Source organism: Hyalella azteca, unplaced genomic scaffold (assembly GCF_000764305.2).
Source record: "Hyalella azteca isolate HAZT.00-mixed unplaced genomic scaffold, Hazt_2.0.2 contig11084, whole genome shotgun sequence".
NCBI lineage: Eukaryota > Metazoa > Arthropoda > Malacostraca > Amphipoda > Hyalellidae > Hyalella > Hyalella azteca.
In genome coordinates this window covers 795-16,302 of record NW_025941094.1, presented here as the reverse complement: position 1 = coordinate 16,302, position 15,508 = coordinate 795, and the positions used below count along the sequence as shown (strand labels likewise).

General features: G+C 42.9%; 1 protein-coding gene across 2 annotated transcripts in view; it reads right to left on the bottom strand.

Moving 5' to 3' along the window:
- LOC108670696 (MOB kinase activator-like 3) overlaps positions 1 to 1,562 on the bottom strand; it is a 17,539-nt gene extending 15,977 nt beyond the window's left edge. The window contains exon 1 of one of the 2 annotated variants that reach the window (XM_018158183.2): positions 1,258 to 1,562. In XM_018158183.2, the coding sequence (XP_018013672.1) occupies positions 1,258 to 1,302 (45 nt within the window). In that variant the 5' untranslated portion in view covers positions 1,303 to 1,562. The remainder of the gene's footprint in view (positions 1 to 1,257) is intronic. The other variant, XM_018158184.2, reaches the window with a different exon arrangement.
- Between the last annotated feature and the right edge of the window lie 13,946 nt (positions 1,563 to 15,508).

Sequence of the window (15,508 nt, the reverse complement as noted above, 5' to 3'; positions counted from 1 at the left end):
ATGTCAACTGTCAAATTTGACACATTTTTCGATGATCTCACCAGGTGGCATGCATTGTCTCTCTTTGGATCTCAATATTTTCCCACTAGATGGCCAAGACCTAGTGTTTTTGCAGTATTTTGACACGCAAATGTATGACGTCACCATTTCAACCATCAATGAATGCATGGAACTAAAACAAAGCTTAATATGAAGGAAAAGCTGGAGAGGTGACGGAATTACCTATGATGTCCGAATATACCGCGTTTACCCTACTTATAGGACTCAAAAATGAACTTGAGGAAGAGTCTAAATAACTCTCTGCTTTGCCACTATGTGGCAGCGTGAATGCTCTGGCCATCAAAGTGGCATTGAGTTGACTGTTGACATTACAATTTACTATCAATGATTATGAATTATGAGGACAATTTAGAATATTATGCATAATTTACCATAAATTACCAAAAAAAATATTGTTTTATAGGAGATATTTCAAAAAAGCATACAAGAATGTGCCATTTTAGTAAAATTTTGATGAAGAATTAGAGAAAGATCAATTGGAATGGGTGAAATTGCCTACAATTCAAGCCTTTCAGGCATTTTGGTCTCATTCATTTCATTAGTAGCTACCTAGTTCTGAAAAATTTTCAGTTCTGTAAGGAAGTTTAGAAATTTAGGAAGACCATCAATTATTCCCCAATTCATTGAATAGGAGCTATAATTAGATGAAATTAATAAAATAGTAGTTTTTCTAGACAGAACTGCTGTAAGTGTAAGCTTTTCTAATAACTTGCAGAGGGAAATAGAGGCTGAATAGGTATTGCATCTATTGAGATGTTGGACTGTGTGAAGGCATAGTGGCAAACCAGAGCTTTTTTGGAATCAGTTCATTTTTAATTTCCTCAATAACTCAAGATTTAAACCAATTTCTCAAGTATGATAAATCTGGGTGAAGATACAAATTTTTACGCTAAGCCACTACTCTGAACTAGAGTAGAAGAAACTACTAACTGCAAGATGCAACATGGCACAATCTTTTAAAATCATAGCATAGCCCATAAGCCCAATGCTGTAGTGTTACTGAATGAACGACTAGGTTAGGACTTATGTATGACTAGAGAGTAGAGTACCTATTGAGTATGACAGTATATGAGAATTTGAGAAATAGTACATTTTGTTGTTGTTGGCGGCTTGAAGATGAAGAAATACTTGCAAAATGGTATATTTAATTATCAAGAAACAATCATAGTGCACACATTTAGCTAATTTGTTTCTCACCTTTCCTTTCTGGAAAAATTCGACAAAACCACTTAGCGCAGCCATCACTGCAACCTAAACAAAATGTCCGAATACCTCAAAGTGTCTTCAGTTCTACAGGAAAATGTCTTAAGTGTTCTGATCTTGGTTGAAAATGGCTATAATCATCCTATAAATTTACAAATGCTATTTAATTTTAGAATAAATTTAATATATTGAGGGAACCGTGCAATGGTACGCATTCTTTCAATTCGTTTAACTGCAGCGCCTACAAATGAAGAATCGGACGAAATGCCCTTTTATCAGGTAGAGATAAGACAAACATGTAATCTGCAGGAATTACCCAAACTGATCAGTTCGTTTGCTTGCGGTCACTGAAATTAATTTACATCAATTTGCAAATTTGAATTTTTTATCTATTATCGCAAACTTATTTTATGAATATAACGGTATTACCTAAAAATAATTATATAGAGCTCTCATAATCACTCTTTCATTCATATAAATGTGTTTCTGTTTTTCGAAGCATAAGAGTTTCATCTCAACTCGTGCCACAAAAGTACAAATTGAAATCTCTCAGAAACTTAATATGTTTTCATGCTAATTCCTTACAGTTTTTATCATCCTTCGAGCAGATATCACCAGAGCGACAAAACTTCGTTCAAGACAAAAACTGCCATGGAGTCAAGTTTGGCACTTAGAAGGATAAGAAATACTGAAGAGAGATGGAATAATGCAATTACAAATAGTGTTATTTTTAAGAAGTGCATATCATTTTTAGGACAAACTCTTCATTTAGGGCAAAAATCAATTCATCGTTGAATTATTATGATTTTTAGTGTACCGACTTGGTGCGTCAAATTTAAAATTAAAATTTTCTCAGACACAGTCATTTGCATAGGCGAAATGGAAAATCATGTTTTCGCTTATTTGGCTCGATAGGAGAAAAGGACTCAATTTACTAACATATTATCCAATGTGAATTTTCGAAAACATTTAGTTTTGATTACTTGTAACTATCATGACCCTATTGGCAGAGGTGGGCAGTAGCGCGCTACATGTAGCGGTAGCGGTAGCGGTGGCGGTAGCGGCTCTACATTTAAGGCAATGTAGCGGTAGCGGTAGCGCCCGCTACATATTTAAGTAGCGATACGAGGTTTTGCCGCTACAGCGCTACCGCTACATCCGCTACATTTATAGATAAAGCCTTTAGATTTTACTTAAGGGGACCGGCTACCCTCCAACAAAACTTTTTTGTTTACAGACGGATCGTTTTGAAACTTGGTACACATATGTAAAACAGAAATCTAAGACCTTTTTGTTCATGTAAATTAAAAAAATGAAAGAAAACATGGAATTAATAGAAAACGGCATATATGAGGTACTCTAAAAAAATTTATAACTTCTGCAAATCACATGCTACAATGTCGAGACACATATCATTCGATTTGTAACAACAATATCTAGCGACTGTAGAGCCCCGATTTTGATTTTCCTCATCGTTTTTTTTATTCGCGTTCTTCCCATTTTTTCACATTTTAAATAATGACATATACATAAATACCATTTATTTGTAAATAATGATATAAAATGATCATTTTATAAAAGTTCAAGACTGCATTACACAAAAAAGTATTGCATGTACATCTATGGTAGTAGCTTGCTGAACGCGTCTCGTTTGTAGCTTTCATACGAGTGCAAACACTTTGTAGTTAATGAGAGTAATGATCTATATATACAGATTTAATTCAAATAAATCTTTGTACATATTGTTAAAAATGTTCATATATATATTTGTAAAATTGTCTTACGCAAAAATTATAGCACGCACAGACATGCGGTAAACTGCGTTAGACGCGCCTTTTCAGCAGCTACAAAATGAGTCAAGAAAACGGTAAAGCCAAAATTTCCGATTTTTAGGGTAGCCGGTCCCCTTAATAGTATTAAATATTATTTAAAAACCAGCATGATGCATACATAATATAAATTACAGAATAAAACTGTACGAAAGATTTCGGTGTAATGTTGTCAACCTCAGCCTGTTACTAGTGTCAACATGTTAGTTGTTACTTGTTAAGTTCTTACCAGTTACCACTTACAGGTTTTTTTCATCTTTCAGTTTGCTTACAGTTATTTTTACAGTTATGTTTATGTTTCACCTTCCCTACATGGATGTCTACTTTAATCTACCAATCTCAAAAATAATCCACATATATATACAAAAAAAACTGATTTTTATATGTAAATGTGGATAATTTTTTAGATTGGTAGATTAAAGTTCACATCCATGTAGGGAAGGCAAAACATAAAAATAACTGTAACTTTTATTTACTGTATCTAACCCTGGGGTAACCCATACTAGTTCGGTTAGGTTAATTGCAATAAAGTTGCATTGATATGTTTTAAAAATGTTTTATTATCATTAAATTTTAATGAGTAAATCCCAATAGCAGATCAATAAATATTAAGAGATTTCTAATAATTTTGGCCATTGTAGCAGCTAATGTAGCGGCGCTACATTTTACTGTAGCGGTAGCGGTAGCGCCCGTTACAATCTAGTGGATGTAGCGGTAGCGGTAGCGCCCGCTGCATTTAGAGCATGTAGCGGTAGCGGTAGCGGCGCTACATTTCAAAGTAGCGCTGCCCAGCTCTGCCTATTGGTTACCTAGCACGTTCGTTTATGATAGTAACTTTAATATTGCAAACTTTGTGCAAGATACTAGGGCTGGAGTGATCTCCGAAACGCTGTGTTGTATCCATGTCACTGCATAATTATTTCATGGCGTCGTCAAATCGAGGAACGATTGACTAGAAGTCATTAGCTGCTATCGGAACGAAGGATGAGAGTCAGCGAAGCGGGGAAGATACCGCACGTCTGCGTGAGTTCGAATAGCCTAATGAGAGCTCGTTAGGCGAGTATAGCTTTATTAACTGGCTCTCTGCATGACATACGGACCCAAGTTCGTCTAACATGCAGGACGATCTGCCGGAATTAATCTTCGAACTAACACGAGGAAGAAGTCTCACAGCGAACATTGCAGGATCTGGTGACGTCACTCGCAACGAAATGCAGTAGCGAGTAGCCACGTAGCGAGGTTATGCTCAATGGCTGCTACAGGCTCATGAGTACGATATGGCTTATGGCTATAGTGAGCATGGTGTCTCGAGTGTTGACTGCGGCGTGAGTTCTGTTCATGGCTCATGGACAAACACTGCTACTGCTGAGTGAGTCTAGTGGCTGTAGAGGTGGTTCGAGGGCTCATTTGTGATCTGTGAGAGAATTTTACTATACCATTAAACTGTTATTAAATTAGTCAGCCGTGTTCAACCCATCGACTGCATTTATTCAACATATATTTTACATCAGTATTGCTTAAACAGCGGAAGCAGTTTTCGTTCTGGACTTCCGCTGGATCATCCGCGGCATCCTGTTGCGAGCCTCCACGCTGAATGGTGCGACTTGACTGAGTCAGGCAACAATTTTAATGTCCTTGCTTAGTTCAATCTCAGGTGTCGTTTAATAATTTTTTGATCTCTGATATTTTTAGGTTGAAAGCTTGCCTTAGCAACGCTTATAGTCCATATCAACTTGATATTAGAATTGAATAGAAGTGTCGGCGTTGAAGAAATAGGCCCATGGCCTGTTGCCGATTCTTCAATTTTTCCTGACTTGATTCACATGGGATCCGGCCTTTGGAACCCGATCTTTCCATAGCTGACGATTGATTGAGATAGCTGCTGGACTTATTGCCTGATCCGTAATTTGCTAGGCATTTTAAGACTGCACATATGCTCCTGCATAGCTTCGTCTAGTCTGTTCTTGAAGATGTTCATACTCGGAGCGTCAACGATGCCATATCAGGGAGGCTGTTCCACATGTCGGTGACTCGACTTTATTATTGATCGACACGTATTTAGGTGTAACTCTCTTTCGTGTACATTTGTTTTTATTATTGATTGTATTTGTACTGAAATTTTTGAAGTGATGATAAACCTGGTTACTGGTAGATAGAGATTTGGTAGTAACCTGCTCAGTCAGGTTAACCAAGTAACCTGCTCAGCCAGGTTAACCAAGTAACCTGCTCAGCCAGGTTAACCAAGTAACCTGCTCAGCCAGGTTAACCAAGCGTTCCAGATCGAACTGGATTCTTGACACCTGCGGCGTTGGCAGCAAAAACCAAACTTTGACGTCAGCCATCACCACCCTCGTCACCATCGTCACCCTTATCACCCTCTTCACCCTCATCACCCTCATCACCATCACCACCCTCGATCATCACCTTCATCATTACGCAATTAATTAGTTCAGTAAACTAGCGCTAAAAATGAACAAAAGTTTACAATAGTTAATAATAATAAGTATCTCGAGTAGATAATTCAAAAATTCATCTAATGAGAGCCTTGGGTCCTTGAAAAATTGTCCCTGAAGTTTTACTGGTAAACTTTCCTGGCACTTTTAAGTTGTGATGAAACTTAAGTTACGCAACTTGAATTGTTGCAGCGACTTACGTCACTAGCCTTCACCATCCGTCACTACTCGTCACTACCCGTCACTACCCGTCACTACCCGTCACTACCCGACACTACCCGTCACTACTCGTCACTACCCGTCACTACTCGTCACTACCCGTCACTACCCGTCACTACCTGTCACTACCGTCACTACTCGTTACTACGCGTCACTATATATTGGTCACTACCCGTCACCATGGTCACTAGCCATTACTATTGGGCACTACCCGTCACTATTCGTCATTACCCGTCACTATCCGTCACTACTAGTCACTACCCGCCACTATTCGTCACTACCCGTCTATACGCGTCACCATTGGTCACTACCGTCACCATTGGTCACTACCCTTCACCATTGGTCGCTAGCCATTATTATTGGTCACTACCCGTCACTAACCAGTAGTCGTCATGAAGCATTCATAAGATGTTGTGTTGTCCGTGTAGTTAAGGCGGTAACTAATAAAAAGGCTGTAATTATAGGCTTCATTATATGTATGTATCGCTTACACGCTCTTCACTTCAACCTGCGCGGCGCCGCCATTGCTTTAAATTTAGGGAATTTCCCTGCCAGTCTAGAAGGAAATATTAGTATTTGTAACATGGGATTGCCGTCAGGTTCAAGGAGGTTGCAAATACTTGCGATCAGGTAGATGACTGATTGTATTGGTATATAGAGTTGCGATAAAAAGTAGGCGCGAAAAGTTGAGGCAAATAGTTGCGGCTAAAAGTTGGGGTAAAAGGTTGGTGTAAAAAGTTGGGGTATGGAATTTACCTTGAAGATAGATTCGTATCTTTAAAACAATGCAACTTTTTTTCCTTCATTGCCCGAGCAGCAAAGAAAAAAAATCAACGAGTTTCTAACAGCGCGAGGAAGATTACGCGATGTTTTTTTTCTTTAGTGGAGCTGGAATATAATTCATCCAATGATATAATTAAAAGATGAATTATGGGAGCACCGGAGGCGAGCTACCGCAAGAAGCCGCCTCCCGGGCGCGGGTTGCTTGCTGCGCGCTAAGGACGGCTAACTTTGGCTCGGATATTACCCGTAACTGCGCCTAACCAATTAGTTCGTCGGTTAACTGCTACTCCTGCCAATCACTCGCACGCCAATCACTCACACGCCAATCACTCACCCGCCAATCACTCACTCACCAATCACTCACACGCCATTCACTCACCCGCCAATCACTCACCTGCCAATCACTCACCCGCCAATCACTCACACGCCATTCACTCACACGCCAATCACTCACACGTCACTCACTCACACGCCAATCACTCACACGCCAATCACTCACACGTCACTCACTCACTCACCAATCACTCACACGCCAATCACTCACCCGCCAATCACTCACACGCCAATCACTCACACGCCAATCACTCACACGCCAATCACTCACCCGCCAATCACTCACCCGCCAATCACTCACTCACCAATCACTCCCCTACCAATCATTCACACGCCAATCACACCCGGCCGTAGTTTCAACCCATTCCCCACCACCGTCGCCATGACAACCGCGTCCCTGAGGGGGAGAAATCTGACACCCCCGGCGTCATGACCGGGGAGGGGGGGAAGGCCGGGGGCATCAGAGGGGGGGGGCGGGGGTTGAAGAAGGGAATTTATCGCTGGGAAATGACACGTAAAGTAGCAGTGGGAATTGCTAATGTATTGCTGAGAAATTGAATTTTGTGTAATATTGTAATGCTGTGAATGAAATCTGTGTAATGATAATGTATTTAACAGGCCAATTGTGCCAGTAATGGCCTGCCTCCACCAGGCCAGTTGTGCCAGTAATGGCCTGCCTCCACCAGGCCAGTTGTGCCAGTAATGACCTGCCTCCACCAGGCCAGTTTTGCCAGTAATGGCCTGCCTCAAACAGGCCAGTTGTGCCAGTAATGGCCAGCCTCCAACAAGCCAGTTGTGCCAGTACTGGCCAGCCTAAAACAGGCCAGTTGTGCCAGTAATGGCCAGTCTTTAACAAGCCAGTTGTGCCAGTAATGGCCCGCCTCAAACAGGCCATTTGTTGGCCAGCCTAAAACAGGCCAGTTGTGCCAGTAATGGCCAGTCTTTAACAAGCCAGTTGTGCCAGTAATGGCCCGCCTCAAACAGGCCATTTGTGCCAGTAATGGCCTGCCTCAAACAGGCCAGTTGTGCCAGTAATGGCCTGCCTCCACCAGGCCAGTTGTGCCAGTAATGGCCAGCCTCTAACAAGCCAGTTGTGCCAGTAATGGCCCGCCTAAAACAGGCCAGTTGTGCCAGTAATGGCCTGCCTCAAACAGGCCAGTTGTGCCAGTAATGGCCAGCCTAAAACAGGCCAGTTGTGCCAGTAATGGCCAGCCTAAAACAGGCCAGTTGTGCCAGTAATGGCCAGTCTTTAACAAGCCAGTTGTGCCAGTAATGGCCCGCCTCAAACAGGCCATTTGTGCCAGTAATGGCCTGCCTCAAACAGGCCAGTTGTGCCAATAATGGCGTGCCTCAAACAGGCCAGTTGTGCCAATAATGGCGTGCCTAAAACAGGCCAGTTGTGCCAATAATGGCGTGCCTAAAACAGGCCAGTTGTGCCAGTAATGGCGTGCCTAAAACAGGCCAGTTGTGCCAGTAATGGCCAGCCTCAAAGAGGGCCTGCCATTTAGCTGCTGCCAATCATTAGAGCAGTAAAACTCAGCGCTGTTTATCACGCTTATTTACTCAGGAAAAATATTTGGCATCAATTAGGAAGCACTAAAGTAATGAGCCCAGCGTTGTAAATGACGTGTTATATTAGGCTAATAACAATAATTAATGCGGAATTTTCGAAAAATGGACGTATAAGGGCCAAATTGTAAGCCTAGAGCAGTGGTTCTCAAAGTTTTTCAGGCAGGCGCCCCCTTGGTTCTCACGTGAATCTCTAGCGCCCCCCCCCCGACAGACACGTGTAAAAACAAACGCCTCTTTCTTGATATTTAAGGTTAAACACAAATGTGTATTTCACAAATAGAACCCCATTGAGTGAACTAATATATTTTTTTCAGTTTTAACTGTTTCATCTCTAGAAACCCAGGACGCCTCGGACAAATTTACGGCCGGACTCGTATCAGGTCTCGCGGCCGGTCCAAATTCAAATATCAAGGAATATCTCCCAAACTGATGAACGCAGCTCAATGAAACTTGGTACACGTATTCATTAGAACCTAACGGTGATGTTCAGCTCGTGAAAACCTTTTAAATTTCTCCTTCATTCGTGAGTTTGTGGCAATACGGGCCGAAATTCGCAGTGATCAAAGAATTTCTTCCAAACTACTGAACATATTTGAAGGAAATTTTAAATATACATTCCGAACTACCAAACGGTCATATTTAGCTCGGGAAAATTTTTTCGATTTTGCCTTCTTTTTCGAGTTTTTTTTCCCTTTTTACCACACTCGTGATTTAAACAGCAGTACGTACTTACATTCCCAGCACAGCGAGCAAGAAATTTCTCCTAAAATACTAAACCGATTTGAACGAAACTTCGTATGTGAATACCTAACCTCTCAACGGTGATGTCTAGCTTGTGACAATTTTTTAGATTATGCCTTCGTTCGCGAGTTATACGGATATACGGAGAGACGACCGGCATTTCTCAGGCCAATATTTAAACTTGCGTTGACCAAGAGCGGTATAACTTGCAAACGTAGGCGAATCGAAAAAAATAGTCACAAGCTAAACATCACCGTTGCTGAGGTTATTTATTTATATACTAGGTTTCGTTCAAATCTGTTCAGTAGTTTACAGAGCTGGGCAGCGCTACTTTGAAATGTAGCGGCCGCTACCGCTACCGCTACATGCTCTAAATGTAGCGGGCGCTACCGCTACCGCTACACCCTCTAGATTGTAGCGAGTGCTACCGCTGCCGCTACAGTAAAATGTAGCGCCGCTACATTAGCCGCTACAATGGCCAAAATTATTGGAAATCTCTAAATATTTATTGTTCTGCTATTGGGATTTACTCATAAACACTTAATGATAATAAAACATTTTCAAAACATATCTTCTTCTTCTTCTTTTCGGGATGTCCACGCAGGGTAGACTTAAAGCCACAGGACAACCGCAAGGATGACCGTTGGGCCAAATAATGGGCCTGAGAGCTTGTGTAGTTTTGGACCTCTTGGCATGGAGGTCAGACCACTTATTTTTGCTTTTGAAAAGTCAGTGGACGCGATGGCTGAGCGTGACAGCAAGCAAAAGAAAAGCAACACAGGGCATTAAAAATATCAAAAAGCAAAGGCCCTTCCTCATCAGAATTCAGCACAGCATTTGGCCGTAAAATTAGGTGGACTAATATAGGTACGATAACTTAGATCATACATCCCTCATACTTCTTAAGTTTTTAGGTCATACACCTATACAGTTCATTTGGCCTACCTGACAATGATAAAAAAAGAAGATATGTATAGTTCCAAATTGAAAAAGTACACATGACATAAGAAAATATCAGAAAACAAGGGCATTACTCATTAGAAATCAGCACAGCTTTTGACCACATAATTTGGTGGACTAGTAAAAGTATGATAACTTAGGTCATACACACGTAAAAATTCTGCATACGCATACATACATACATATGAGCTGCATTTCTTATTTAGCATGCCTATCTAAAGTTCATTTAGCCTACCTGACTTCAAAATGTATACAGTCAAAAGTTGAAAGATTTTTCTTTGTACATCATCATCGTTATTACCTCCCCCCAAAAGTTCACACAAAGAAAATTGTACATTCAAACATCTTAAATTATCAAAACCTATCAATGCAACTTTATTGCAATTAACTTAACCGAACTAGTACCGGTTAGTAGTAAATGAATGTTACAGTTATTTTCAGAGGTGGGCATTAGCGCGCTACATGTAGCGGTAGCGGCGCTATATTTAAGGCAATGTAGCGGTAGCGGTAGCGCCCGCTACATATTTAAGTTGCGATGTGAGGTTTTGCCGCTACAGCGCTCCCGCTACATTTATAGATAGAGCCTCTAGATTTTACTTAATGGTATTTAATATTATTTAAAAACCAGCAGGATGCATACATAATATAAATTACAGAATAAAACGGTACGAAATATTTCGGTGTAATGTTGTCAACCTCAACCTGTTACTAGTGTCAACATGTTAGTTGTTACTTGTTAAGTTGTTACCAGTTACCACTTACAGGTATTTTTCATGTTACAGTTTGCTTACAGTTATTTTTACTCAGTTATTTTTATGTTTCACCTTCCCTACATGGATGTCTACGTTAATTTTCCAATCTCAAAAATTATCCACATATACATATAAAAAATCAGTCTTTTATTTGTATATATATGTGGATTATTTTTGAGATTGGTAAATTAACGTAGACATCCATGTAGGGAAGGTGAAACATATAAATAACTGTGTAAAAATAACTGTAAGCAAACTGAAACATGAAAAAATACCTGTAAGTGGTAACTGCGGTATAACAACTTAACAAGTAACAACTAACATGTTGACACTAGTAACAGGCTGAGGTTGACAACATTACACCGAAATCTTTCGTACAGTTTTATTCTGTAATTTATATTACGTATGTATCATGCTGGTTTTTAAATAATTTTAAATTTTATTAAGTAAAATCTAAAGGCTTTATCTATAAATGTAGCGGTAGCGCTGCAGCGGCAAAACCTCGTATCGCTACTTAAAGATGTAGCGGGCGCTACCGCTACCGCTACATTGCATTAGATGTAGCGCCGCTACCGCTACTGAAAATGTAGCGGCCGCTTTTCAAATTAGCCGTGGGACCGGCCGCGAGTCCGGCCGTAAATTTGTCCGAGACGTAACCCCAGGAGAGGTTAAAAAAAAGATCTGGTGGAAAAACCCATCGCTGGGAGCCGTGTGCTCGTCAAACAAACGTTCGAACTTCTGACATTGACTTCGGACTGCTGCCCCCTTACCGCCGCTTTCTTCCTTACCGCCCCCCAAAACTTTGAACCGCCCACGGGGGGCGGTACCGCCCACTTGAACCACTGGCCTAGAGGCTGATTTGAATGCCTAAGGACCTTTACGAGCGGCTAAGGGCATAATTGAGCGCTGATGACAGCACGCTGATTAACAGTCTGATAAGAACGCCTAAAAGGTCTGATAATTGTGCCTAAGAAGCCTGAATAGAGCGCCTCAGAAGCCTGATTAGAGCGCCCCAGTAGCCTGATTAGAGCGCCTAAGGACGCTGATTAGAGCGCCCCAGTAGCCTGATTAGAGCGCCTAAGGACGCTGATTACTGATTAGAGCGCCCCAGTAGCCTGATTAGAGCGCCTAAGGACGCTGATTAGAGCGCCCCAGTAGCCTGATTAGAGCGCCTAAGGACGCTGATTAGAGCGCCCCAGTAGCCTGATTGGAGCGCCTATAAGGAGCCTGATTAGAGCACCTGAGAAGCCTGATTAGAGCGCATGAGAAGCCTGACTAGAGCGCCTAAGGAGCCTGATTAGAGCGCCTAAGGAGCCTGATTAGAGCGCCTAAGGAGCCTTATTAGAGCGCCTAAGGAGCCTTATTAGAGCGCCTGAGAAGCTAGAGCTCCCAAGCAGCAAAAACCAGGCGCTGAATTGAAGGTTCGATTTGTGGGGCACCACACAAAAAGCAGCTCCTAACAATCCCGTCTTTGTGTCGTCCTGATGACGCACAAATGCCTTAGAAACGCCTTTAAAACGCCTTTAAAACGTCTTAAAAACGTCTAAAACGCCGCGGTGTCTGTGTCTTGCTTTGTGACTTACGCATTTAGGGCGAAAATAAATGTATTATTTCGGACTGTGAACTCCGTACGTACGAATTGCATTGAAACACGGACAGGGCGAGGGCAGTTCTTTGTGGCGCGTGATGACCGACATGCGAGGCTGTTGCGTGCGTGCGTATGTGGCTGTTGCGTGCGTATGTGGCTGTTGCGTGCGTATGTGGCTGTTGCGTGCGTATGTGGCTGTTGCGTGCGTATGTGGCTGTTGCGTGCGTATGTGGCTGTTGCGTGCGTATGTGGCTGTTGCGTGCGTATGTGGCCTGTCTCTTATACACATCTAGATGTGTATAAGAGACAGGCTGTTGAGTGCGTATGTGGCTGTTGCGTGCGTATGTGGCTGTTGCATGCGTATGTGGCCTGTCTCTTATACACATCTAGATGTGTATAAGAGACAGGTGCGTATGTGGCTGTTGCGTGCGTATGTGGCTGTTGCGTGCGTATGTGGCTGTTGCGTGCGTATGTGGCTGTTGCGTGCGTATGTGGCTGTTGAGTGCGTATGTGGCCTGTCTCTTATACACATCTAGATGTGTATAAGAGACAGGCTGTTGCGTGCGTATGTGGCTGTTGCGTGCGTATGTGGCTGTTGCTTGCGTATGTGGCTGTTGCGTGCGTATGTGGCTGTTGCGTGCGTATGTGGCTGTTGCGTGCGTATGTGGCCTGTCTCTTATACACATCTAGATGTGTATAAGAGACAGGTGCGTATGTGGCTGTTGCGTGCGTATGTGGCTGTTGCATGCGTGTGTGGCTGTTGCGTGCGTATGTGGCTGTTGCGTGCGTATGTGGCTGTTGCGTGCGTATGTGGCTGTTGCGCTGTCTCTTATACACATCTAGATGTGTATAAGAGACAGGTATGTGGCTGTTGCATGCGTATGTGCCTGTTGCGTGCGTATGTGGCTGTTGCGTGCGTATGTGGCTGTTGCGTGCGTATGTGGCTGTTGCGTGCGTATGTGGCTGTTGCTGTCTCTTATACACATCTAGATGTGTATAAGAGACAGTGGCTGTTGCGTGCGTATGTGGCTGTTGCGTGCGTATGTGGCTGTTGCGTGCGTATGTTGCTGTTGCGTGCCTATGTGGCTGTTTCGTGCGTATATGGCTGTTGCGTGCGTATGTGGCTGTTACTTGCGTATGTGGCTGTTGCGTGCGTATGTGGCTGTTGCGTGCGTATGTGGCTGTTGCGTGCGTATGTGGCTGTTGCGTGCGTATGCTGTCTCTTATACACATCTAGATGTGTATAAGAGACAGGTATGTGGCTGTTGCGTGCGTATGTGGCTGTTGCGTGCGTATGTGGCTGTTGCGTGCGTATGTGGCTGTTGCTGTCTCTTATACACATCTAGATGTGTATAAGAGACAGTGGCTGTTGCGTGCGTATGTGGCTGTTGCGTGCGTATGTGGCTGTTGCGTGCGAATGTTGCTGTTTCGTGCGTATGTGGCTGTTGCGTGCGCATGTGGCTGTTGCGTGCGTATGTGGCTGTTGCATGCGAATGTTGCTGTTGCGTGCGTATGTGGCCGTTGCGTGCGAATGTTGCTGTTGCGTGCGCATGTGGCTGTTGCGTGCGAATGTTGCTGTTGCGTGCGTATGTGGCTGTTGCGTACGCATGTTGCTGTTGCGTGCGTATGTGGCTGTTGCGTGCTTATGTGGCTGTTGCGTGCGTATGTTGCTGTTGCGTGCGCATGTGGCTGTTACAAGCGTATGTGACTGCACAGGCCGTCACAATGGACATATCGGCCACGCGGCCGTTATGTCCATATTGTGCACAGCATCGCAAAATGTTCCCATACTTACGTCATAAACGCGGACCTTATGACAACCACAGCACGAACTTATAGCTGTCAGCTGACAGCTACATAACATAACTACAGCTATAACTACAGCTATGTGTAGCTGACAACCACAGCACGAACTTATAGCCGAGCTCATTTGGCAAACTCAGCTACCTTGGCTTACTAAGCTCATTTGGCTAACTCAGCCCCTTAGGCTTTCTAAGCTCATTTGGCTAACTGAGCTAACTCAGCCCCCTTGGCTTACTAAGATCATTTGGCTTACTCAGCTGGGTTCAGGTTGCCTCACCCATTAATAATGACCAAGTCAATGGCTTGGTAATAAAGAACGACCATTTTTTAAACATTTTCCTCATGCTGTTCATCCTGAGCTGGACCGGCCTACACATGGTATGGCCTGGTCAAGATACACACAAAAGGGCAGTTGAAATGTTGCATCTATTTCGGGATAATTAATTGATTTGTGCAAGTGTTTTACTCTGACCCACTCACGTCTCTGAATGCATTCTCATGCATCACGGTAGTTCGTGTCACGCATAGTTCGTGAATTATTCATGGCCGTGATATACATGCGTGATTTTGTTAACTGTTGAGAGACATGAAAAAAATATTACGGGTTGCGTCGTCCATTGTGAGAACATCACACCTCGATCAATCATTCATTCATACACTCTTAAAAATGAATGACACTTTATTCAACTAGCTAGGCACTGTTTGCCCCTTTGTGGGTCATCCCGATGCAGTTTGTGCTGGGAAAAAATGGCTAAGTACGGTCTCTGTTCGTGTTGTCGGTAGGAAAGTGAGTCAAAACTAGGACAATTTGACACATTAATTTCTCGAAGCATCACATGAGATGCATGACGTAATTGATTTGTGATTATGACACGTCGTCCACACGCTGTATGACACGCATAAATATTATATTCATTTCCATCAAGCCCCGCGTGTCTGCTGCCAATATTCATCAAGCCCCGCGTGTCTGCTGCCAATATTCATCAAGCCCCGCATGTCTGCTGCAATATTCATCAAGCCCCGCATGTCTGCTGCAAATATTCATCAAGCCCCGCATGTCTGCTGCAAATATTCATCAAGCCCCACATGTCAGGCATCAATGATGAATGGGCCTCAAGTGATCGCTTCTGAGATGCTTGATGCTAGGAAAAATATATCATCGGCCGCTGGTCTTCTGAATGATGAATGGTAAGGAAGCATTCAGGTTCTGAA